General features: G+C 34.2%; 2 protein-coding genes and 1 pseudogene across 12 annotated transcripts in view; 2 read left to right on the forward strand and 1 right to left on the reverse strand.

Moving 5' to 3' along the window:
• Spice1 (spindle and centriole associated protein 1) overlaps window positions 1-22,939 on the forward strand; it is a 63,354-nt gene extending 40,415 nt beyond the window's left edge. For 8 of the 10 annotated variants that reach the window (XM_046425176.1, XM_046425177.1, XM_046425181.2 and 5 more), the window contains 8 exons: window positions 186-317; window positions 4,706-4,853; window positions 6,174-6,398; window positions 13,956-14,440; window positions 16,714-16,897; window positions 19,256-19,358; window positions 20,352-20,439; window positions 21,748-22,939. In XM_046425176.1, coding sequence (XP_046281132.1) covers window positions 186-317; window positions 4,706-4,853; window positions 6,174-6,398; window positions 13,956-14,440; window positions 16,714-16,897; window positions 19,256-19,358; window positions 20,352-20,439; window positions 21,748-21,801 — 1,419 coding nt within the window. In that variant the 3' untranslated portion in view covers window positions 21,802-22,939. The remainder of the gene's footprint in view (window positions 1-185; window positions 318-4,705; window positions 4,854-6,173; window positions 6,399-13,955; window positions 14,441-16,713; window positions 16,898-19,255; window positions 19,359-20,351; window positions 20,440-21,747) is intronic. The other 2 variants (XM_058572869.1, XM_058572871.1) reach the window with 2 other exon arrangements.
• LOC124079564 (GTP:AMP phosphotransferase AK3, mitochondrial-like) lies at window positions 11,688-12,617 on the reverse strand (annotated as a pseudogene).
• A 1,391-nt stretch (window positions 22,940-24,330) lies between the features above and the next one.
• The window catches only part of Cfap44 (cilia and flagella associated protein 44), a 115,603-nt gene continuing 115,201 nt past the window's right edge, over window positions 24,331-24,732 (forward strand). The window contains exon 1 of one of the 2 annotated variants that reach the window (XM_058572873.1): window positions 24,331-24,642. The gene's annotated coding sequence lies outside the window, so the exon portion shown is untranslated. The remainder of the gene's footprint in view (window positions 24,643-24,732) is intronic. The other variant, XM_046425256.2, reaches the window with a different exon arrangement.

A 24,732-nucleotide genomic window follows, 5' to 3' on the forward strand; every position in this document is an offset into this window, starting at 1 on the left:
TAAAAAGACGAGGATAAAGCAGCTTGTTTTATTCAATTAAATATAATAAACTTTGTAATACAATTTTTTAATTTTTGTTACTATCTTATAACATGTAAATATTTGTAATTGTCTTCTTTGACACTTTGAGTAGAAACTTTTAGTTTTCAATATATGATGCTAGTTTTGATTTTTTTTTTTGGTAGAGTGAGCTTCAACTACGTAAAGAAGTAGAGACAAGGAAGCAACTGGAACATGTATTAGGTGATCATCGAGAGCTCATTGATGCTCTAACAGCTGAAATTCTTCTTCTGAGAGAAGAAAATACTGCCACACAGGTACTCAAATGCTATCCCAGACTTTTCCATGTTTTGTAGTATGGAATATCTTTGCATATGTGCAGGATTCTCTTAGGGGAGTTGATTTTGTTTTAGCTGTGCTGATGTGATTTTTTTGACATATTACCATCATCGATGGTTGGTGTTATTGAACATTTATTATATTGGAGGTACTATAGTAGAAGTTTAGACTACAAATTGTATATAGAATAAGAATATAAAATAAGTCTGCTGCGTTTAATACACATACTATTTAGGGTAAAAGACAGAATATATATTGAAATGATAACTGCCGGTATTATAGTGGTTAACCAAAATGTGCAATGTTTTGATAGCTTAAGTGTGAGTGTTATGGGTGCCACTTTTAATTTCAAAACAGCAGAGGATAGCTGTTGCAGAACTTTCCTGCAAATTGCTTCAGGTGCTATTTACAGTTAACAAGTGTCTTCATATTTGATTTGCCACTTGACTAAATGCCAATGCCTTTTTTTTTTTTAAGGCACACAGTATCTCTTCTAGAAAGCCTATTGCTTGGTTACTGCATTAAGTACTTCCTTTATATATTTTTGATGCTCTCTGGATATTGCTATCATTGCATTTACATTATGTTATGGTTATGTGTATTTTTATATTATCACTTTGTGCTACATGAATGTAGAGGCTATCTTGGTCATCTTTTTGTTCTTATGGGTATTTATTATTTATCAGCTACAAGAGATTAGAAAAGAATAGACAAATTATGTTTGTGTCAATGAACACTAGATGTAAAATGTGTAATTAAAAAAAATTGATAATGTAGTCTGCATATCATTAAGTCCACCCTTTTAAAGACTTGTGTACCAGAATATTTTCAATCCAGAATATTTTCATCTTCCTGAAGAGGAACCATATGCCCATGAAGAGTCATGCTAGATTCGCGTCTTTCTCTAACCCCTGGCAGTCACTAGTCTACTTTCTGTCTCTATGGATTTAATCCAGATATTTTGTAGCAGTGGGATCTGTGGTCTTCTGTGTCTGGCTTCTTTCATTCAGTGTATTTCTTAAGATTCATCCATGTTGTAAAATATATCAATATTTCATTTGTTTATATCACTCAATAATATTCCATGTTATGGATATGCCTTTTATTGGTCCATTCATCAGTCGATGAATAAACATTTGGATTATTTCCATTTTTTTGTCTATTACATTGCTGCTATGAACATTTATGAACATGATTTTGCATGAATATATTTTCAGTTCTCCTGGGAAGATGTGATGTGTTAAATTATACTGATTCATTTCACAAATCTTTATTGTGTGTCTACTAAGGACCTGGCATTATTTTAGATGTAGTAAATACAACTGTGAACAAAATATAGAAATCCTTGTCCTGGTGGAGCTTACATTCTAAATAAGTATTCAAAAATAACGAAGTTATATATGTAGTAAATTAGGTGTTGATATGTACTTTAAGAAAAATAAAGTAAGTAAAAGGCATAGGAGGGGCTGGGGATGTGGCTCAAGCGGTAGCACGCTCGCCTGGCATGCGTGCGGCCTGGGTTCAATCCTCAGCACCACAACAAACAAAGATGTGTCTGCCGAAAAAACTAAAAAATAAATAATAAAAAATTCTCTCTCTCTCTCTCTCTCAAAAAAAAAAAAAAGGCATAGGAAATGCCTAATGGGTGTGGAATATAGTTATAAATGGGATGGGCCATGCCTTCTGTAGAGGTGACATATGAGCAGAGGCCTAGAAGAGGTAAGGGAACGAGCATGCACATAGCTGAGAGAAGAACAGAGGAAAAGGTAGAGGAAAAGCAAGGCAAAGCTGGCATTGTGTCTGTGAACTTAGAGTCATCAAGGATACCAGTGTGGTGGGAATGGAGCATGGGAAAGGGAGAGCATTGGAGACGAGATCAGAGAAGCCAGGTCACATAGGCATTGCATACTATTTAAGGATTTGGGAAAAATGAGATGGGAAACTGGCTTTTGAGAGGATCTGGTTTACAATCTTGAGACTAGATTAGAAATGCTGCCTTGAGTGATGGTACCCTTAGTGATTCATGGCACACCTTGGCCAAAAGAAATATCTAACAGTTCCATTTATTAAGAAGTTAGGTCCAAACAACTCATGTCTAAAAACTTAGGAGCTATTATAAACAATAATATGCATAAATTGAAATACAAAGTGTGTATTTATTTAATTATTAAATAACTACAATTATTTACCAGTGGTATATGTGTACCTTTTGAGCACTGCACAACTTTTCAAAACTTAGAATGTATTGAACACCATTGCTCTTATTTCCTGTATTTCTACTTAGAACTTTTTTTTTAGCATAGCAATTGCTGGAAAACCAGCCATAAGAAGATTTGACATTATTAAAAGTAATGTAATCTAATCTTATGTTGACATTATGAACTGCCTGAAGCTAATAGTTCACCAATGTCTGATAAATGTTGGACTTCACTATTTCTCTTGAAAATTTAAAATGTCTTCTGGGGACCTGTGAGTTCATTCTTGTGCTCTCAGTATCTCTATATACAATTTGGGAACAGGAATAGACTAGGTAGTCAAACCCTGAAGCAGGACATTACATATAGGAGTTATTGGAATAATTCAGTTGAAACATGGCAGTTTGGTCTACAGTAGAAGTGGCAGAGGGTGTGAAATTGATCAAATTCTGAATACATTTTTGAAAACCAGCCAAACCCATTATAGATATGGGGTGAAGAAGAGGATGTGAAAGAGTCAAGGGTGATTCCAGAGTTTGGGACAAAACAATTAACAGTTTCTACTTACAAGGTAATGAAGGCTTCAGGAAGAGTTTGGTTTTGTATCTTAGGTTTGAGAAGTCTATTTGAGTCTTAGGTGGAGATATCGAAGCCACTGCATATATGAGTGTGAAATTTGGGAAGAAATATCAGCTGGTGATATAAAAATGTTTAGCATGCTTTCCCCAGTTATATCATTCTACTGTATCATAATATTTCTAATATGTCTGGATCAACAATGTATATCTGTAAGCCTATGTGATACATTTATATACTTAGATAGTTTATCACTACATATCATCCTTGGTTTCTCTTACTTAATCTTTTCAAGGTCTGAGCAATTTATACAACTTCCCTTTCTTTCCTTCTACCTGCTGTCTTCTGCTATGAAGTATTTGCTAAGTACTTAGCTTAAGAAAGACCTGCATTATGTGGTTGTAATTAAACCTAGTGCTTTTGATTGACTCTTGATCTTAAGTGTGGAAAAGATAAGAACAGCAAGTTCATCTAAACTTTTGGGCAATCTAGTTGACTTTTAAATATAAGAATGGAAATCCAAATACATCCAGCTGTTTGATATAAAGTAAATCAGTGGTGAGGTATTTTGTGAATGATCTTTTAAGTAAAAGAAAGCCTTATATAATTTTCTAAAAATTTATGAATTATGTATACATAGACAAATATGAGAATACATATGTGTGTACATATATAAAAATAATTTAGACACATGTAAAGTGTAAAGTTATAATCATTGAACACGGAATTTTATGCTTTCTTGTTCCTTCACCATTATTTCATATACATTACCATAATTTTTTTTTCACATTTCACATTAAATGAAACATATTTAATAGATATTTATAGATAGGTTTCCAATCAGGGTAGTTTCCTTTGGACTAAGTTGAAATAAGTAATTAAGAAAGCAAAACAAAATTCATCTACTATCACAGTTATTTTAGTGCAACTGAGTTATATTTCAAGACAGTGTTTTGCATTTGGATTGCATGAAGTAACCTGAATCAGAGCAAGGTAGGTGAAAATTTCCTTGGGTGGTCTCTTCAACAACCTTGTTTCAAATACTTTATTTTTTTTATTATTTTTTATTTTTGTATTTGTTTTAATTAGTTACACATGACAGTACAATGACTTTAACATATCATACATTTGAATAGAAGGGATATAATATCTCATTTTTCTGAGTATACAGGTTGCAGACCATAAATCTTTATAGTGTTTATGTTTGCTAGTTTAAATGCTTGAGGAATATTTTATTGTTTCCTCTACCTAATGTATCAGTCTCTTGGGGTAGCTTGAGAGTCAGTTGAAATAATATTATATGAAGAGGTTTTGTAAATTGAAAGCCTTATAAAAAAGGTTAATTCTTATTTTTATAGCAGGGTATTAATTGGCCATGATTTATTTAACAGTTTATCTTTCATGGGACTTTTAGAATATTTATAATTATGAATAGCATTTCTTTAGAGTTTTAATGAAAGTCTGGAATTCTTGGAGTATTTAAAATAAAATAATGATGTTATGCAAACATTCATATCCTTTATATGATTTTATTTCTAGTGATGATTTGATGTTTTTTATGCTGATGATTTTATTTCATTTCTTCCCTTCTCCAGGCGAGACTTCAGCAATATATGGTCACAACAGATGAGCAACTTATATCACTCACACATGCCATTAAAAATTGTCCTGTAATAAATAACTCCAGACAAGAAAGTCAAGCAACAGAAAGGGAAGCCACAGGTAGAATTATAGACAATCCAAGTAGGTATAGTCTTTTTATTCCAGATTGTCTGTGAACTGCTAAATGCCTTTAGAATAACAAGCAAACAAATCAAATCCTGAACCTCTAAACTTATATGGAGTTATTACTACTTGTGGCATATACTGAATTATCACTATTGCAATTGCCACTGCTTTACTAGCTGATATTTATTGAATACTTTCTATTTTCCAGGTACTTTCTGAGTCTTACATGTATTATCTCATTTAATCCTCATAATAGCCATATGAGGCACCTGTTTTGTTATCCCATTTTTAAATGAGGAAACTGAGGCTTAGAGAGGGTCAGTAACTTAGCAGTCATGCAGGTAGTACATGGGAGAACTGAATACCTAGGCCAGGTGAGATGTTAGTGTTAAGTTTAATCATGGTGTCCCAGATTCAGAAGAGATGGTATTGAAAACAAAACACCCCTGAGTTTTAGAAATTCATAACTTTTGTTCAGATGTGGTGATGTTTCAAAATCCTCTCTTCACCTGTGTGCCTTCATGTGTTAATAGGCTGAATAAGACATTTAGGCTTTTTCACTTTTCATTTGTAAGCAATACTTTGATGAGTGTCCATGTGTAGAGTGTTTTATGTATTTAGAAGTATTTTCTTAGGATGGATTCTAAGTAGTGGCAGCCTAAAATTTGAGTTGCATGAAGTATCTATTTTTGTGGGGGATTTCTATTAATATCTCAGTCAAAGATATGTGCTTTGCTATTATCTGAGTCATTTCACTAGTGAGAAAACTTTTAGTTATTCAGAGATGAGAAAGGTGGGGTGTGAGTTTATTATGATTATTGTTAATTCTTTTTATTGTCTGTGGAAAAAGTAAGATTTATATATGTGAAACAAGGTTATTAGCATCTGAGTCTCAGCTCTTATAACACTTTTAAAATAATATGGAAGGTGATAGTACATGACTTGTGAAATTACCTTGTTTGGTAGTGAGCCTTGTATATGGACAGTCCCATTCTTGTCGTTTTGTTACTTCTAGGACCATTAAAAAACAATAAAAACAAATCATGAAAAACTCTAAAATGCCAAGTAAGATTTTTTTTTTATGAGTTCCTAAAAAGTGACTTTCTTTTTATGACTTTGTGGCGCTTCGTACTTTTCTCAAAAATAGCAACTTCTTCCCAGTGCCGGCTCCACAGGAAGCTGCCTATGAATTACTGGCAAAGGAGAATATAGCCTAGGAAGTGAAGGCTCTAGGGGCTGAATGGATTTTGTATTCTATTTATATGTATGTAAGAATTAACACCTGAGGTGTGCTCATACTTTCCTTACATATTAATGTCTTCTTGTCTTCTTTAGAGGGTCCTGTTGTAAGTGCTAATGTCTCTGTGCCATTGATGTTCAGAGGGAAAGAAGTGGTTGATTTTCCACAGGAAGAGTTGCCTGTTAAACTGTCTCAGGTGCCAACCCCCGCTGATAGCGTGAATCTGACCACCAGTTTTCCAGCACGTATTTTTGAGCCAGCTGTGTTGTTAACACCACCCAGGCAGAAAAGCAACTCAGAATTCTCTCCTCTGCAGGATGGTAAGCAGGCTTCTTCTCAGGTTTATGGAAGTTATTTTTTTTTGCTTCATTACATAATATATTGTGTTCACTGTTACCTACAAAATAGAATTGAAAAACATTGATTACTGACCACAATCTTTAGCTGAAGGAGGAATTTTCAGTGTGCTTTTTATTATGTCTTATATGTATAATGAAGTACGATAATGAGTTAATTTCATTATATGTCTGTTCCATTAAACATTGTGAATATTAAACTCAGATCCAAGGATCAAAGTTCTTAGCATTAAGATGCAAAATAAGGGGAATTCCCTTTGTCCCTATGGTCTAGGAGCATATGAAGGAGGAAGAAATAAAAGGAGATTAAACCTCAGATAATAAGGAAAGTTTATACCTCAGATAATAAGGAAAGTATGACTGAGGAAAGAGTAGAACTGGGACTTAAGGATTTTATAAGTCATATCTGATCATGTTAACCTTTTTCTCATTGGATGTTCTCAACTCGGTTGAGGAAATTTTTACAAGAAGTAGATAGACAATTAAAAATAGCTTTAGAATTACTTTTGTTGTCTACATATAGAATTTTTTAAAAAAATATATTTAGATGTAGATGGACACAATACCTTTATTTTTTTTTTAAAATAATTTTTTAGTTGTCAGTGGACCTTTATTTTATTTATATGCAGTGCTGAGAATTGAACCCAGTACCTCACACATGCTAGGCAAGTGCTCAACCACTGAGCTACAACCCAGCCCCATTATAGTTTTGAAAAAAAAATGCTAACTCTTTTGGTAATCCTTCATTCAGAGTTTCTTGCGTTTCATGAATGGTCTTCAGAAGTTCCTCATTGTTGGGAAAATTTGTCTGCATGTTCATTTTTTTTTTTTTTTTTCCTGAGCTACTGCCTTTATTTCATTTTTCAGAGTTTTTTAGTTAAAAAAAAAAACAAAAAGATAAGAACCATTACCTTAGATTCTCCTCTAAAGTTTCTTTGAAAATATTATTGAGCCTTGATTTGCCTAAATTTTTATTAATTTTAAAAGTTTGTCTATATTTTTCTGTTGGGGACCAGTCAAAAATGACTTTTGTTGTCATTGGGAAAGAAAAATTTTGTCAGATTTTTGCACTTTCATCTATGTTTCCAAAAAAGCACATGAAGTGGCCATGAAGGGTTAAAGAAAATGACAAATCCTTGCTATGAAATTTTATTTTGTTATTTATAGTGTAAATGTAGTGATTGTCAGTTCAATGTGGTGTAGAGGAGACAGTGCCAGGCTGAGAGAAGTGCTGGCAGACAGTACTTGTGAGGCGTGGGGCTAAGATACTTACCTTCTCTGGACCTCAGTTTTCCCATCTCTAGTATGAGAAGATTTTTCTTGAATATTTCCTCCTGCTTTCCAATTCTGTGATTCAATATTTCCTCTTTAGAGGGCTGGAGAATGTTATTAATTAAGGAAATTTAATTTCAGTTCTAATATCTGTTAAGATTAGATTTTTTTTTCTTTAAAGTAACTGTTCAGATGTTTTCCTGTTGTTAAGAGGCTGTTCCAATGATTTCTTCTCAAGTATTATAAATCATGTTTCATTAGTAATGGTAAACTAGTTTAAAATTCTTTTAAAGAAATGATTATAATAAATATTTTTACTTTTGATTGCAAATACACTAAGTGCTCATTAAAGCAAGTAATGTAATTACTTATAAAGCAAGTAATTACTTTTACAATGTGCAGAGAAAGATGTTTTGTATATGAATTCTGAATTGGTAACGTTGTATTTTTCAAGCAATGTGCTTGGAATACTCACATGTAAAGAATTGTTCAAAAAAAAAAAAGAGTTGTTCAGTTAAACTTTGCATTCAGATGAAGGTAGATAAGGCCTCATTGGCATTTAGTTATTTATAATAAAGTTGTCCTGTAGAAATTTCTGTGATGATAAAAATGTTTTTAATCATCACAAAAATCCATTTTTTTGAGTGCCTGATATGGCTAATGTGACTAAGAAGTGAATTTCAAATTTTATGTAATTTTAATTAATTTAAATTTGAATTTGAAGAGTCACATGGCTAGAGGCTGCTCTACAACTCTGGGATTTTCTGTCATAAATGTTGTCTTCTGGCTAGTAACTTATTTTTACTTTTTTTTTTTTTTTTTAAATAACTGTCCTTGAAAGAGGGTGCGTACACACACACATATTTTCATTTTCTCTCTCATTCATACTTTATTTTAAAGTATTTTCTAATTCATATTTTCATATGGTTAAAATACATATGTCTCCTCCCCCACCTCTAGGCCTGTCTCCATAGGCAATAATTTTTATCCTAATTTGATTTGTGCTTTATCTATTAGTTATCTTTTCTTGAGACAACACAAAAATTAGAGACCCTCAATTACAGAAGAAATGATGTAACTCACTTTAACACCTATCTCCCTTTTTTAATTTGGATAGCTATTTATTTTTAATTTTTCTGTGCTCAACTTTGTACCTTTAAGTACTTTTCCATTTCTTCTTCATTAATTTTAGGTGGCATCTCCTTGCTTTTCACTATTTCACTCTTCCTCTCCCCTTCCTCTACCTTTCCTGTTTTCTTTCCCCACCTTAAGTCAGCTATACCTTTCATTTTATGTTAATAAGTTTAATTGCACCAATATTCTGTTCTACTATCACAATTATGTTTTCTGTGTTGTTCTATGTGGACAGTGAAAAGTGAAAACAAGTAACATTTTCTTTCTGAGTCCCTTGTTACTGCCAAACCTTATGCCAAACTAAAAAAAAGTAAGTTCTGATTAAAATCAAAGTGAATTCTCATTCTGTCAGTTGTTGAAAACCTTTTGATTTGCCATATCATGACTTTTTGTTCAGTTTTTGCTTTTTCTTGACTTTCAAATTGTTTTTACCCTCTTGTTGATGAAAGAATAATGTGCTTTCATCACCTTCAAGTCCTTTCATCATCTATGGCTTAAAATTCACATTCACTTAGAGATTCTTTCCCTAAGCCCTTAAGATTTGTTCTAGTCTTTACTGATTGCCCTTGGGCCTGCTGCATAGTTCTTATCTTGGGACTTGTTATCCTTATACTTCTAGGTTGAATCAGCTATTTCCTGGGTTTCATTTCTTCTTGATCATTTCTTTCAGTAAACTGAGAAGGAAAAAAGAAGAAATAAAATTGTTTTCATTTTTCTTCTCTAGTTGGTTGATAATATGACTAGATAAAGAATTCTAGGCCATAGTCCTTTTTTTCTCTGTGAACATAATGCATCTTTCTGTTCGTGTCTAGCATCCAGTGTTTAATTGAGATGCCTGATGTTATATCTAATATTTATTTCTTTAGTTTTATGGGATTTTTTTTCTGCTATGAAAGCTTTAAGTATTCCTGTATTTTTATCCTGGAATTGCTCAAGTTATGCCTAAATATTTTTTCTCCTCTTGCTCTGTGGGACACCAGTGGGACTTTTTAGTCTGAAAATGTGACTTTCTTTATTTTCAAGAAAATTTCTGTTGACCTTCAGGAGTATTTTTTTATGTATTTGGCTTTGTGTTTTCCTTCTTATATTCTGAAAGATTTTTTTCACATTATGTTCAGATCTGTCTTTTGGATTTTTTTTAATTTTCATAGTATATTCTTTAATTCTTCTCATTGATTTCCAGATCTAAGGCTGTCATAAAAGCCAGTGTGGCTATAATACTGTATAGCAGGGGATAAAGAATTGTATAAAATGAAATCAGCTTTAAAACCTGTTTTAAGACAATTTATTAGAGCAAAGGCAATGAGATGTCAGGGTAGTAAAAAGGAAGGTGGGGTGGCCCTAGTGAAGGACCAAAGACAAAGTAAGTAATAGCTACACTGCTGACATTTCATTACATTCTAATAAAGACTGTATGCCTGATAACCTAGTGGTAATTCATAAGTTTAGTAATTTTGCAATATTTTTAGGAAACATATAATATTAATATGCTTTTAGTAAGGCATTATAAGAGTGATATGATTACTATAATCCTTTAAAAAAGCCTTGGTCCATTTCAAAAGATCAACAATAAATTTTTAAAAATCAAGAGGAAAGAAAAATAAGTTGTATGCCCACCCCAAATACATAAGAACCACTTGCTGGCATTTGTTTTATATTTTAAAGGCCTGGAATAAAATTGGCCAGATTTTCAAAGGCAATTAATAACTTGTACAAGGACTCGATTCATTTGATTTTAGCACCAAGGAAAATAAGAGTCAGTATCTCATGGAAGACACTGTGGGGTTTTCCTCTACCTCTCAAATTGCACAACTTTTACCAAGCCAGGATATATAACCATGCATCCTTGTTGCCTTGCTACGGAGTCTAAAATGATTTAAGTTTTAAAATGGCTGTTCAGATGACACCTGCAGAGTTTTTTCCCTTTAAGACAGGATCACAATCAATGAATGCTATTAAGTATCAATTTCTTTGATCAAGAACAAAAATCTTCTTTAAGGAATAGTTACTTTCCTGGTCCTTCTTAACCTATCTTGTAAATTCTCTATTGCAATATGTGTTTGCCATTTATGTTGGGTGTTAGTCAAGTGAACATCCTCCAGGTATGCCTGATCTATTTCTATTTCCTTAACGATAAAGTATGCTTACTTTACATAGCACCATGGGTTTTCTCTTTTCTTTATTTTTTCTTTTTGCTATAACTTGTTTATCAAGGCATAGTGTATGTTTAGATCAAGAAAAAACTGACAAGTATATCTTAAACATACATTTCTTAACCTCAGTAACATCTGAAAACGTAAGATTTTATTAAATTTTCCAGTGACAAGTCAGTGTTGGTGCTTACCTAAGAACTTAAAATGTCAATTTTTGACACAAATAATGTCCCTCGGTACACATGTATTTTTCAAAAGAAAATAAGTCATACTAAAGTAATATTTTCTTGTATGCTGACATTTTTATAGCAAATTGAAAATTCTGAGTAAACTGAAGGTATTTCTAATGACAAAATAAATGTAGTATATGTAGCTAGCTTATATGTTTCTTCGTGTAAAGGGAGCAGTGAATTTGCATCTTGCAATGGATCTGTAAATCTAGTTGCTTTTTTCTGGAATTTCATATAGTGTCTTACCATACCATGTTCCATGGGGCTAGAAAACATTTTTTGGCATCAGTCTATGCAGAAGCCTCTGATGAGGTATTTTCCCCAAATGACATGTACTTTTCCAGCTTTCCCAGAAAAATACAAAAATTTTATCAACCACTTTTACTGAACAAAAATGTTACTACTAATTGCTCTTTTAACTTTTACTCTAACAAATTCTTTAAAAATTTTTTGATATCTCTGATGTTTTTGAATTGCACACTCATAGACTATAACTGGATAAAATATACTAGATGATATCAAAAGATCAATCTTAGTATCTGAATCATTTGGCACATCCTTCATAATATCCAGGATAAAATCAGTAGAAATAAAACAATTTTCAAAGAATTCATACATGCTGGAATCTTAGTAAAAGGAGCTGCTAATGCAAAGATGAGGAGGTTCTGCTCATCTTACTAGTTACACGCTTTTCTCCTCATGGAGTAACTGAGGCTTTCTGGTTTGTTTGTGGAACTTTTGTTTGTAGGAAAGTATATACATAGGACCATATCTTGTTGGTTTCCGTTCCAGAAAATGTTTCCAACACCCCTTTTTTCTAATAATACTCCAGAACTGGCTCCATTTGTGCTTCATAAGCCTCAGTCTCTTGATCACTGTCTCTGGTCTATCATCCTCATGCTGAATCAGAGGCTCTCCAGTCAGACCATCTATGCCCACAGTTTTGGGAGGGTTGAATTTAATGTTGTAGACTCGGTCACTGACTGGATGAATCCAGCGAGCAGTGAGGCGGTGTTTAATGACCTCAAAGGGCACATTCAGATCGATTACTGTGTCTATCTGATAAACCTTATCCAGGACTTCTGCCTGTGGAAGTGTCCTTGGAAAACCATCCAATAGCCAGTTACATTGGGTGAAATTTTTCAGCTCATGCAGGGCTAGCCGAGTCATGACATCATCTGGGATGAGCTTCCCTTGGTCAGTGAAAGTCTTGGCTAACACACCAATCTCTGTGCCTTGAAGCATGTTTTGTCAGAGCAGGTCCTCGCTGGAGAGGTGCTTCAGCTCGAAGTGTTTGGTGATGCACGGGGACACGGTGCCCTTGCCACGGTGCCTTTGTCGGAGCCAGGAGTCCCCATGATCACTGTGTGCACTAGCCGCGTGGAAGCCCCCATGGCCGCTGACAGAGGACCTGGTAGGGCGGACAGTGCTCACCCGCTTCGCGGCCCAGGATGGCCCGCTGGAAGCGCTGCAAGCAGGCGGCAGCCCGGCACCCACGCTCTCTGTCTTTTGGATTTTTAAAACAAAGTCTTTACAGGGTTTCCCCAGAAAAACTGGATTTTACCTGTTGCCTTCTGGTAATCTACAAATATTCTGAACTATGGCTTTTGCTCATTTTCATTCTTTTACACACTCCCCATCCACTCTGTGTCTTACAAAAATTTGTTAAAATGTCTTATTTGCGATTGTCTTCCCAGACCATTCTGTTTACTAATGTGTTTATACGTGATTTTATACTTCTTTGCTGTCAGAGAAAGAGATTGAAATAAGTTTGTGCTTGGTCTATTGTCCTGAAATAAAAGCATCCCTCTTCCAGATCATTCCCAATTTGGTCATTCCACCTAAAGCATTCAACATAAACTGTGTTACTAAGTCCAGCATACACATCTTTGTCTCTACCTTTCTAGATCTTACAGTAGTCTGTACACAGTTAACCACTCCCTCTCTGTTTCCTTATTACTACCTTCATATAATATTCTTACTTTCCGGCTGTTCCATTTTAGTCTGCACTGCTGGCTTCCCACTCCTTTACCAGACTCTAAATGTTGAGTTTCTCATGTCTTGGTGCTTCTTTCTTTTCTCATTCTACTCTTGTTCTTTTATCTCTTTACTTCTCATGACCTGTATATCATCTATATACAAGTGACTTCTAGTTTTGTATCTTGGCCCAGAAGCCTCTTTTGAATTTTCAGCTGCTGCTATTGCTGCTGCTTTTCTTTTTAGTACCAGGAATTGAATGCATGGGTACTTAACCTCTGAGCCACATTCCAAGCCCTTTTTATTTTTTTACTTTTTTGAGACAGGGTCTCATTAAGTTGCTTAAGGTCTCAAAAAGTTGTTGATGCTGAATTTGAACTTGGAGTCCTCCTGCCTCAGCCTCCTGGGTCTCTGGGTTTATAGCCATGAACCACCACACCTGACTGTAAAGCTTCTTAAATTTAGCACTTTCAGAGCTGAATTCTGATTATTTCACTTTCCCCAAGTCTACCTTCTTACTTCTCCATCTCAGTAAATGGCATCACCATCAAATCTTGCCATCTTGATATGTTTCTATCACTCTTAACTTCTAGTTTACAACACTCATTTCCTGCTAAAAACAGTTAAGTCATTCAAAAGTCAAACCCTTCTATTGAAAGACTTCTTTAACTATCATGATGGGCTAATGAGTTGATTATAGCACCAATTTATTTGAAAATAATACATGTTTATTATTTTTTAATTTTTATCTATAGTATTGAGGAGAACTGTTCAAACTCGTCCTGCTCCACGAATTCCTCCAACTGTGGAAATCATTGAGAAGGAACAAAATTGGGAAAAGACTTTACCTATTGATACAGACATCCAGAATTCAAGTGAAGAGAGTCATCTTTTCACTCAGAGGTGGAGAGTCTCTCACATGGGAGAAGATTTAGAGAATAAAATTCAGACCCCTTTTGTTAACTTTTCACAGAACCTCTGCAATTTCCATCCCAACACTCAGCAATCAAGAAATCTTGCCTTCTCAGAAGAGCCCTCAGTACAAGGAAATGGGCAACAGCTTAGAACAAATGAGGCATCATTGGTAGAAAGAAAGGACATAATGGCACGAATTGCTGAGTTAACACTGCAGAATTCAGCCATCAAGACACAGCTAAATAATATTACTTGTCCAGTGGGAGAGCAAGGGGATGGACTACGGGAATTGAATAAACAGGAAAGTGCAGGCGATGTGACTGCTGTGAGTACCACTTACACATTAACAGGGGACATGTAGGGATTTAGGCTTGGGCATCTTAAAGAGTTTTTTTTTCAGAAGTGATTCTGGATAGCTTTTAGGCAGTCACTAGATAGCTTATGCTTTGGCATGTTCTCTTCACAAGATAGTTAAAAGATACTGATTAGTTTATATTGAACATAGAAGACAACGTGAAAGAAAAAATACATGAATGAAGAAAATAGGACTAAGGTAAAATGTGTAGGAAAGCTAAAATTAGACTAAAAATAAGGTTTTTAAGTATAAAATATATAGAATTAATATGACTTGAAAGATGCTATACAACTACATTTTACTGAAACTATTTTGACTCTTAAAATAGCTTATAAAAGAGTAATTGGCTTTCCATTTATGACCAGCCAATTTTTTTAAGATATAACATGAATGTGCTGAAATGATGTTAAAGGATCATTAAAGTCAGTGTTTAATGTGCATATGACTTGTGGCGTGGGGGGGGGGGGTCTTGCTTAAATGTGGTTTCTGGATGAGCAGGACTAGGGTAGGACCTGTGAATTTCTAATAAGTTTCTAAATGATGCTAATGCTGCCAGTCCAGGTGTTCTATTTTGAGAAGCAAAATTCTGCATGTTATAGTACAGGAATTTTATAAGTAAAATAAACTTCATGGGCTAACCTGTAACTTAAACCTTCATTTCATTATTTGTGGGGAGAAAAGGGACTCTTAAGTTCCAACTGGGAGTGTTTATAACACACCTTCTTGTACAGTTCCCCATGATAACATATATTTTGTTTTATCAATTTTTGAGCCAAAGTATCTTCTATGTGGGTTCTAATGGGAGCAGTACAATGTTTTTTGCATTGGGAAGGACATAAGCATCCTTATTATGAATTAGGGACTCCTGAGGTGGCTGTGTCTGTGTTTTAAAAGTAATGGATTGAGGGCTTTGGTGGGCAAGGAAGGGAGAGGTGAGTATAGGGGCCACATCTGACATCCCTGGCTCATGGGGAATAAGGAGAATGTGGAACTGAGCCACAGAAGAAGTAGTCAGAGCTGGGGTTGGTGGTGCACATCTAGAATCCCAGATGAGGTAGGAGGATTGCAAATTTAAGACCAGCCTCAGCAATGCAATTTAGGCTCTAAGCAACTTAGTGATGACTCTTTCTCAAAAAAATAAAAAGAGGTGGGCACGTAGTGCAGTGGTAAAACACCCTTAAGTTTAATCTCCAGTACTAACAACAACAATAACCAAAACAAAAAAAGTAGTCAGAAGTGACTGGTAGATGAGGAGCCAGAAAGGGGTTTTAGGAATAGGAAGTAGCCATTGGTACAGGTCTAAGAACAAACTGCCTCAATTTTGAGTAATTGTTTGCAGAGTTTTGAAGATTATTTGAAATAGGTAACTCTTGGTTTAAAAATGATAGCACAGTTATATATTGAGCTTGTGTCCTTTCCTATTTAGAATATACATCAGTCTAGAAAAGACAATCTATTATTGTTGCCCACACCACCTTCTTTTGTTTTAATTGAAAATACAACATGATCTTTAATCATGCTGATTTACTTATTATTTTTTTAAACTAATAGACAAGCTAAAATTTAGGAAATTCTATTAGGGATTGCTTTTTCCCAAAGGAAAGTATTTAATTAAGTGACATTATTGTGAAATTATTGTGAATGATATAAATATACTTCTCTTGGGAGTTTTCAGATTGAACTTAATGTTACATTCCTTTCCAATTACAACTATTCTTGAATCAGTTATCCTAAGCTAAAAGTGGTCAGAAGGAGTAACTGGGTTCTCAGAATCTTTGTCAAATAATTCACTTTGCGTGTTTGAAGATTGTAATTGTAGAAACAGCTGTTTCAAATAAAGCAGATCCTCCTTTGTAATGTGTCCAACTTCAGATCTGTCATCAATAGGTGTGTGGCATTTAGCTTACTAGGAGTTATCTCTTTGCTCATGTGATTTCTTGTGCAGCTCAGCAAATACTAAGAGATGCAGGGAAGCTTTGTCAAACAGACTGTGTGTTCAGACATAGGTACTGGAGGAGGGTATATGTGGTAATAGTAGTAGGAGGTTTAGCATCCTTTTACTTTAGTCCTAATTCTTCAATTAAAGGATTTGTAAATTCTATTGCTTTCCCACTATTCACATTTGTATATAGCAAGGCTAAGAACATTAACTGGCTTACACTTGATAGAAAAATTAAAATAGTGTGGATTTTTTTTTTCCATGTTGAATTTATACCTTTTTTTTTTTTCTTTTTCCCCCAAAGACTTTTCCAGTAGCACAATCTCTAGCACCCAGTAGCATGGAGGAACGGATTGCAGAATTGAATCGACAGAGTATGGAGGCTCGGGGGAAACTACTACAGTTGATAGAACAGCAGAAGCTTGTTGGTTTGAATCTCTCCTCTCCAGCAGTATCACCTGTTCAGTCGCCTCGCAGAGCATGGACTGGTTGGTCACACATTCATGATTTATAAACTAGAAATAGGAAGGTTTTTACTTTACTAATTTTACAAGTTTGTATTGAACCAAAAGAAATCTTCAATTTCATACCAAAAGAAACAGGCTTGTTTGTGTCAGAGTGTAAGTGACAGAGATAGGACTAGAAAGCAGGTCTCCTGATCTTCTTTAGCTCATTTGATCTTTGGTGTTTGAGTTCCTAAGTTGCTCTACTTCTAGATGAGATTCATTATGGTATAAGATTCACTTAGCACATACACTGTAGCTAATTATAAAATATAAGCATCAAAATTATAACTTAAAATTTCATTAACATCAGATTACAAATTAATGTTCTGTTAAAACCATTAAAACATTTTCATTTGTTAATTTAAAAACTTTCGGTTCTCTTGTTACATTTAGGAATGTGAAAAGCTAGAGGGAACTCTGAATAATAGAATAGTAATTTAAAAAGTTATCATAGCATTCCCATTGAAAAATGATACTGAGGAAATGAAGTAGATCTCAAGTTGGTTTTTAGCCAGAATTTCATTTAAGACCCTGAAGGAATGGAGCTACTTGAAGAGCATAGAGAATGATTTAGGTCCAGAATAAGAGAAGATTCTAATTATCAGGAATAGAAAAAGCTCTATCAGTGAAGTGCTCCCTAAGGTGTGCAAACAGGTGTTTTAGAGGACTCATTTGTCTTATGCTAGATTGAAATAGGTTACCTTTAGGGCATCTGCCAGTAAGAATTTTTGCCTCAATTATAAATTATTTCTTTTTGAAATAATTTTCTAGAAAAGCAGATTTTCTGGAAAGTACTGGAAAATGATGAGTAATGCATTTCCCAGGGTCCTTCCTCTTTCTCTAGGCTTCTTCACATGTCAGCCTTGTATTCTAGTCTTTATAGTTTTGAAGTCTAAAACCAAATTTTGATTAGAATAAACAAACTTTTCAAACTACTATGTGCCTGCCACTTGGGTCTTGATTATTCAGATATTCAAGTTGGGGAACAGGCAACAAACAAACAACTAAATAAGTGAGATAATGTCAGTACTGAGTACAATGAAGAAACATAAAGCAGATCACTTTTAAGAATAATTTTGTGATTAAATATGACATCTTTGTCTTATAATTCTGTAAGGTTAAAAATGCCTTTATTATCTCATCTAGAACTCAACACAGCTTAAGTGTAGATAGGGCTGTTATTATGCCAATTTAATAAGTAAGCTGAAGTACACAAAGTTTAAGTGATCTGTCTGAAGTTCGCAAATTGTGGATTTGTGTCTGTGTTCTTTTCATTCCAGTGATTATATCTCAGGTGTTTGTTTTTTTTTGTTTTGTTTTGTTTTGTTTTTTTGGTAAGTAAAATTCTTAGTTGCATAGGAATCTCTCTGGGATATCCTGATAAAAATAAGAATAAATAATTATGCCATGAAAAAAGAAGTTTGATTTTTTTTAGGGAAACTAAGGAACATTTTATAAAATAAAATAGGGCTTTTTATTACCTCTTAATGCCATGAAATCACTGGTTTTAAGTATTGGTTCACAGGAGCCTCTCTGAAACTGCCTGGGATGGACATAAAGTCTTTCACCAGTAAATATGTAATAAATGTTTGTTAATCGAGAACCTACTTTTGAAATATTGAAAATGTACATTAATTATACTTACTTTTGGCAGTATGAGCTTCTCAGTTTCCGCCCTCCAATGTTAGTGTTGTCAACAACCATAATACTGTTATAAATTTAAAAGATTGAAATTTTTACTAAATGATTTCAGAAATTTTTTTCCCTTTTTCTTTCTTTTTTAGGAAAATTTTTTTTTAAAAAAAGCTCTTTTTGAAAAAGATCTCAAATTCTTTAGGGCTAGCTTTTCTGTTTTTTGCTTCCAGATCTGACATGATACCATGTGTCTGAAGATTCTGGCTCTCCATGAACTGACATGCTCCTGAATTGACACTGTAACTAAGTTTCTTGTCTCACAGCTCATTTAAAAAAAAAAAAAAAAATCTTTCAAGTGTGTACCTGTGGGGCATAGTGATAAGAATGTGGAAAGAAATTCCCAAATGTTAATAACATTTGGAAAAAAAATCTTTTTTTTTTTCTTTTGAGTGTACCAGGGATTGAACTCAGGGGCACTCAACCACTGAGCCTCATCCCCTACTCTGTTTTGCATTTTGTTTAGAGACAGGGTTGCTTAGCAACTTGCTTTTGCTGAGGCTGGCTTTGAACTTGCAATTTTCCCATCTTAGCCTCCCAAGCCACTGGGACTATAGGCATGCACCACCATGCCTGGCAGAATTGAGAAAAATTTTTATTTTATCTTATTGAAAGTTAATGAAAATAGTATTTACTTTTATATTTTAGAAGGAGGGAAGAGGACCATTGAGGTATCTATTCCAGGAGCAGAAGCCCCAGAAAATACAAAATGTGATACTATCTCTCCTCTCAGTGGGATAAGTACAAGAAGGTAAGTTACTGCATGAATAGTTACTTTGAAAAAATTAAGAATGTGGTTTGTGTTTTATTCTCTTTGTGAGAAAAGGATGTGTATAATATGTGGCTTAAGTTCAGACTCACTCATGTAGAGCAAGTAAAGTAACTAAAGAGAATTTGGGGGCAATAAAATGAATGAGGAATAAACTTTTAATTAAGTAGATCATGGGTTGGCTACTGAATACAAACATGGGCTTACACATATGTAGAGTATTTATGAGTTATGATTTAGGAGGTATATATGAAGGTAATATATGACAGGGTGGTTAAATTAAACAGTAGTATCTTCCTCCTTTATAGTAGGTGAAACTGAAGCTCACAGAGCTAATTGGGTGGGTTGCCTAGATGGGCCCGATGGTTGGTAATTGGTGACACAGAAAGTCTTCTGTCTCTACTCCACATCTTCACTATTGTACTGTACTGCTTCTGTTCTCATTGCTCTTTACTGTTTTGGCCTTCTTCCCCTCCACTGCACAACAATTTTTCATCTTTAGTGTTAAAAACTTATTTGTATATTATTGTAATAGCATATACATGTCATTATACAGTTGTCAAAATCCACAGAATGTACTATACAAATAGTAAACCTCATGTAAATTATGGATTTTAGTTAATATCTTATCAATATCAGTTGTAACGATAGATGTGCCACATTAATGCTACATTCTAATAATAGAGGAAACTGTGTTTGTTGGAAGTGGGGTGAGGATGGTACTTGGCAGCTTTGTATTTTCCACTCAATCTTTTTGTAAACCTAAAGCTGCTGTAAAAAAATAAATTCCATTAGTTAAGGAAAAAAGGAGTTATATGTTGGTGATATTATGTTATAAATAACTTACCTTATTTGAACCTAAGTTATTCATTCCTTTTCAAGGTTTTGTCAGGATTGAGAATTGTTATTGTTTTCATAATTTATTAAGTTTATTAATAATATCTCACTCTCTGTCACTTTATTTTTCATAAATAGATCTTCAGGGGCAACTAGTAACTCTTGTTCTCCTTTAAATGCCACCTCAGGAAGTGGGCGATTCACACCTGTTCTTCCAAGAACAAAGGTAAATTATAAAATGTCTTTGTAAAATACATGTAGGGATCAAGAGTGAGGGTAGAAGATGACTAATTTTGCTGTTTTCCAATCTCAGTTGTCATTTCTGTTATCCTAAAGATGATATAAATTCTCAGAAGAAATTCTATAATTTACCTTTATTAGAAAAACAACAAACCATATATTTGTTTTGCTTTCCAGGGTAACTAAGGAATAAGATAAAATTCAATAGGATTTCAACAGTCCTTAAAGACTGGATATTACTGATTTCAGGTAGAGCTTCCCAAATATTGTAGAAGGACATCCAGGTGTGCCTTGAATGGGTTGTGGGTACACCAGAATATTGGTTCCCCAGTTGTTCCTGTGTCTAGGTAGAATATGGTATAACAGAGACCTGGTTCAGGCACTTAACGAGCCATATCTGAGTGTGATCCTAGTTAAACAGGTTATGGTTCAAAAGATAAATAAATGTTTTATGTAGTCTTCATGTTTCAGTTTACTACAGGAATGTTTAGAAGCTTGAATTTTTACAAAAGGTGTTTTTATTTTTCTGTGTTGATTATGCAGTAAAATATAGTTCCTTTCAGTGTTTAGTCATAGAAAATTATGAGATAGTCTTTAAAATTATAAAAATGACTTTTGCTGACTTGAGCCAACAGCTGTCTATGGGGGGAATCTTTGTTATTATTAACTTCAGTAATCAGAACAAAGAATGGATGCTTACAGCCCCCACATTGATTGATAGGCTTAGCTACCACAGTTGCCTAGCACTAAAATTTTTCTTTTTCTATTATATTCTAAAAAAGTTTTAAAATTAACTATTTTACGTAATTTATTCTTATTAGTTTCTGGAACTTAGTAACACTTAATTTACTAAGATGAAATAACCTTTTAAAAAATAATTAAAATTATAACCAAGATTCACATAAAATATTAGACTTAACTTTTTTTAAAAATGAGAACTCTTGGGGCTGGGGTTGTAACTCAGTGGTAGAGCTCTTGCTCACTCTATGTGTGAGGCACTGGGTTCAATCCTCAGCACCACATAAAAAATAAATAAAATAAAGGTATCATGTCCATCTACAACTTAAAAAAATACTTCTTATTTTAAAAAAAATGAGGACTCCTAAATCAATAAGGAGGTCTGTTGATCAGTGGTCAGTTATTTGGTGGTGAATAAAAATTGCCAATAATAATTTAATTTCTAGTACCATTTAATGACTTTGTTGTATATACTTGTTCTAAATGATCTGTATATCTTGAGTTGTCTCATGTTTCTGGTTATCTTCTAAATCTTTTCTGTATCTTTGTTCAACAGATTGAGAAACAAAATGAAGAAGGCTGGTTTGCTCTTTCTACTCATGTGTCATAAGTGAGGTTGAAATTGCATTTTACGGAGTTTGTACTCAGTAATTTATTCTTGGCCTTCCACAGTCCTTTCCCTGCTCCTGCTTTCAAGTTTTTATGTACTTCTTCAGATTAAACCTACAGAGATCCTGTGAATTGATACTAATACAACAGAGAAAATTTTATTTTAATTTTTTAGCTTTTCAAATAGATTTTCAACAGCCAGCCAATGTATAATTCCCTGTGAATAAAATTTTGATTGTAGGGAAATTAAAGTTTTATTTTCTAATAACTTCTTAAGTACTTTAAGGTTTTTTGTTTTTTTAAGCAATTCATTTTTACCTGGTACTATCATCTTGAATCCGATTTTGTTGTTGTTTACTGAAGCTTAAATGTTGATATATTTCATTTTTCTTTTTCTTGAAGAAATTAGTTGCTTTGCATGTAACATACAATAGGATGCTTCTATTAGAATCTGGCATTGAGAAAATGTAACACTTTCTTTTGGTTTCTTTTTTGGTGGGAATATATTGCTGTCTATCACCTTTTACAAGTGGAATAGACAGCTTTTTAAAATAGGTATGGGAAGGCTGAGGATGTGGCTCAGTGGTAGAGTGCTTGCCTACCATGTGGGAAACCCTGAGTTTGAGCCCCAGCACCACAAAACATTTAAAAAACAGAATTAAAAAAAAAAAATAGGTATGAAAGTGTTTGTATTTGTTTAAGCAGGTAAGACTGGATGTATTATTTAATTTTTAAAAGTGAAAAATCAATAATGATAATGTACATAAAATAAATAATGACATAGAGCTCAAATGTCTAAAGGTAGAAACATTGATTCAATGGTCTATTTAGTGTTTGAAACAGAATTAAATAAAAACACTTGTCATTAATTTTCTTACTCCAGAATCCAAGCAGATTCATTCAGAATAGGTTTTTCTTTCAGGCACCTGTTTGGTTCTCAAATATTGGTTTCTGTTTTCAACTTGAGTGAAGTGGGACCAGGGAAGGGCAGCACATTGAAACTACCAGGGGAATTTTCTCTGACAACACCTTTCTGCCCTCTGAATTGTAAATCTCTGTCCTAGGAATTGCCCCATGCAACTTTTTACCTGGACCTTTTTATTGTTATGGCAAAAATAAAATTATTTTCTGAAGCACTATGGATTTATTTATGTGATGTCATCTGTATTAATTTGCATTATTGCAGATTATTCCATCATTTGCACATTTTGAAACTCGGTAATTAATTATATACCTGTCAGTGACATAAGCCATTTTAGTGTTACTCTTTATCAAAATGATCTGCTTGCTTCATGAATATATTCTTTTTAAAAAATATGTTTATTGGTATATTTTTGTTATGCATAATGATGGTATTTGTTGTAAATTCATATATGCACACAATATAATAATACAATTTGGCCAGACATTCCCCAGTACTTCTCCCCTCCCTCCCTACCTCTTGCCCCCTGATCCTTTTCCTCTACTGATCTCCCTTTCACTTTTCATGAGATCCCTGCCCCCCACCCACCTTACTTTTCCTTTTTCCTCTATTCCACATATGAGAGAAAAACATATGACCCTTGACTTTCTGAGTTTGGCTTATTTCACTCAACATACTTGTTTTTAGTTTCATCCATTTTCCTCTAAATGACATAATTTCATTTTTCTTTAGGGCTGAATAAAACTTGTGTGTGTGTATATATATATATATATATATATATATATATATATATATATAGTATATATATATAGTATATATTATCACATTTTCTTTATCAATTCATCTGTTGGTGGATACTTAGGCTGGTTCCATAGTTTGGCTATTGTGAATTGTGCTACTATAAACATAGGTATGCATCTATCACAATAGTATGATTGATGACTTTATTTCTTTAGGATAAATACTAAAGAGTATGGATAGCTGAGTCATTTGGTAGTTCCATGACCATTCTTTTGAGGAACTGATTTCCATGGTGGTTGTGCCAATTTACAATCCCACCAAAAAAAAAACAAAAACAAAACAGTATAAAAGTGTTTTTGTTTTTCTCCACATCCTCTCCAGCATTTATTATTATTTGTGTTCTTGATGACTTCCATCATGAATGCATTCTTTTGATATGGATTTCCCTTAATGTTTTCCAACTGATTAGCACTTATTTTAAACCCGAAAAGCCATTGTTCTCAATTTGGGAAGCATTTTAAAAATACCAAATGACACCTGTGAGTAGAGCCTATATGCTTAGTTTCCATCACCCCTGAAGTAGGAGCCCAAAACATAAGATCTTATCCACTCCTTTAAATAGCCCATAGAGATAATACAAGTAGGGTTTAAAAACAAAACACACAGGCACACACTCACCCGCCCCAGGGATTTATCTCTGCTATTGATGCTGCGGGCAAACCTCCTTCTGTCGTCCTAGGAACCCCCCCGTCCTGCCTTTACACATTTATTTTTAATTGGTAAATAATAGTCTAGGACCCTTAAATTCGAAATTAAAATTTACCAACACAGACCGCTGTTCAATCGAGGCCCCTTTAGGCCATTTTGGAATAGGGGGCAGTTATTTTCGAACGTTTCAAAAGTCATTGGTCAACATGACACCCTTTAGGAGTTAATTGGTAGAATGCCGGTCTTATCTGTCTTGCTTTGAGCCAACCTGCGGCGAAACACTTTCCTTTACTGAACTGGGCTGCCTACAGCAGCGCGTGGAAACTCGCCCTAAGCCTGTCACTGGACAGCGCATGCACCTTTAGGTCGGCCCGGGGGCGGGGCGGGGGCGTTGCCATAGTAACTACAGTAAACGAAGGCCTTGTGTGGGTGCAAGGGAGAAAACAGCAGCAGCGGTGAGGACCTCGGGTGGTAAGTTTGTACGACAAACTGCTGCTCCCAGGACTTTTCCCTAAAATTACTTAGCGACCTGCAATGCAGAAGTCCAAGCCCCACTTGGAC

Source organism: Marmota monax, unplaced genomic scaffold (genome assembly GCF_021218885.2).
Source record: "Marmota monax isolate L192 unplaced genomic scaffold, Marmota_monax_Labrador192_F-V1.1 WCK01_AAM20220418_F8-fsc00119, whole genome shotgun sequence".
Classification (NCBI taxonomy): Eukaryota; Metazoa; Chordata; class Mammalia; order Rodentia; family Sciuridae; genus Marmota; species Marmota monax.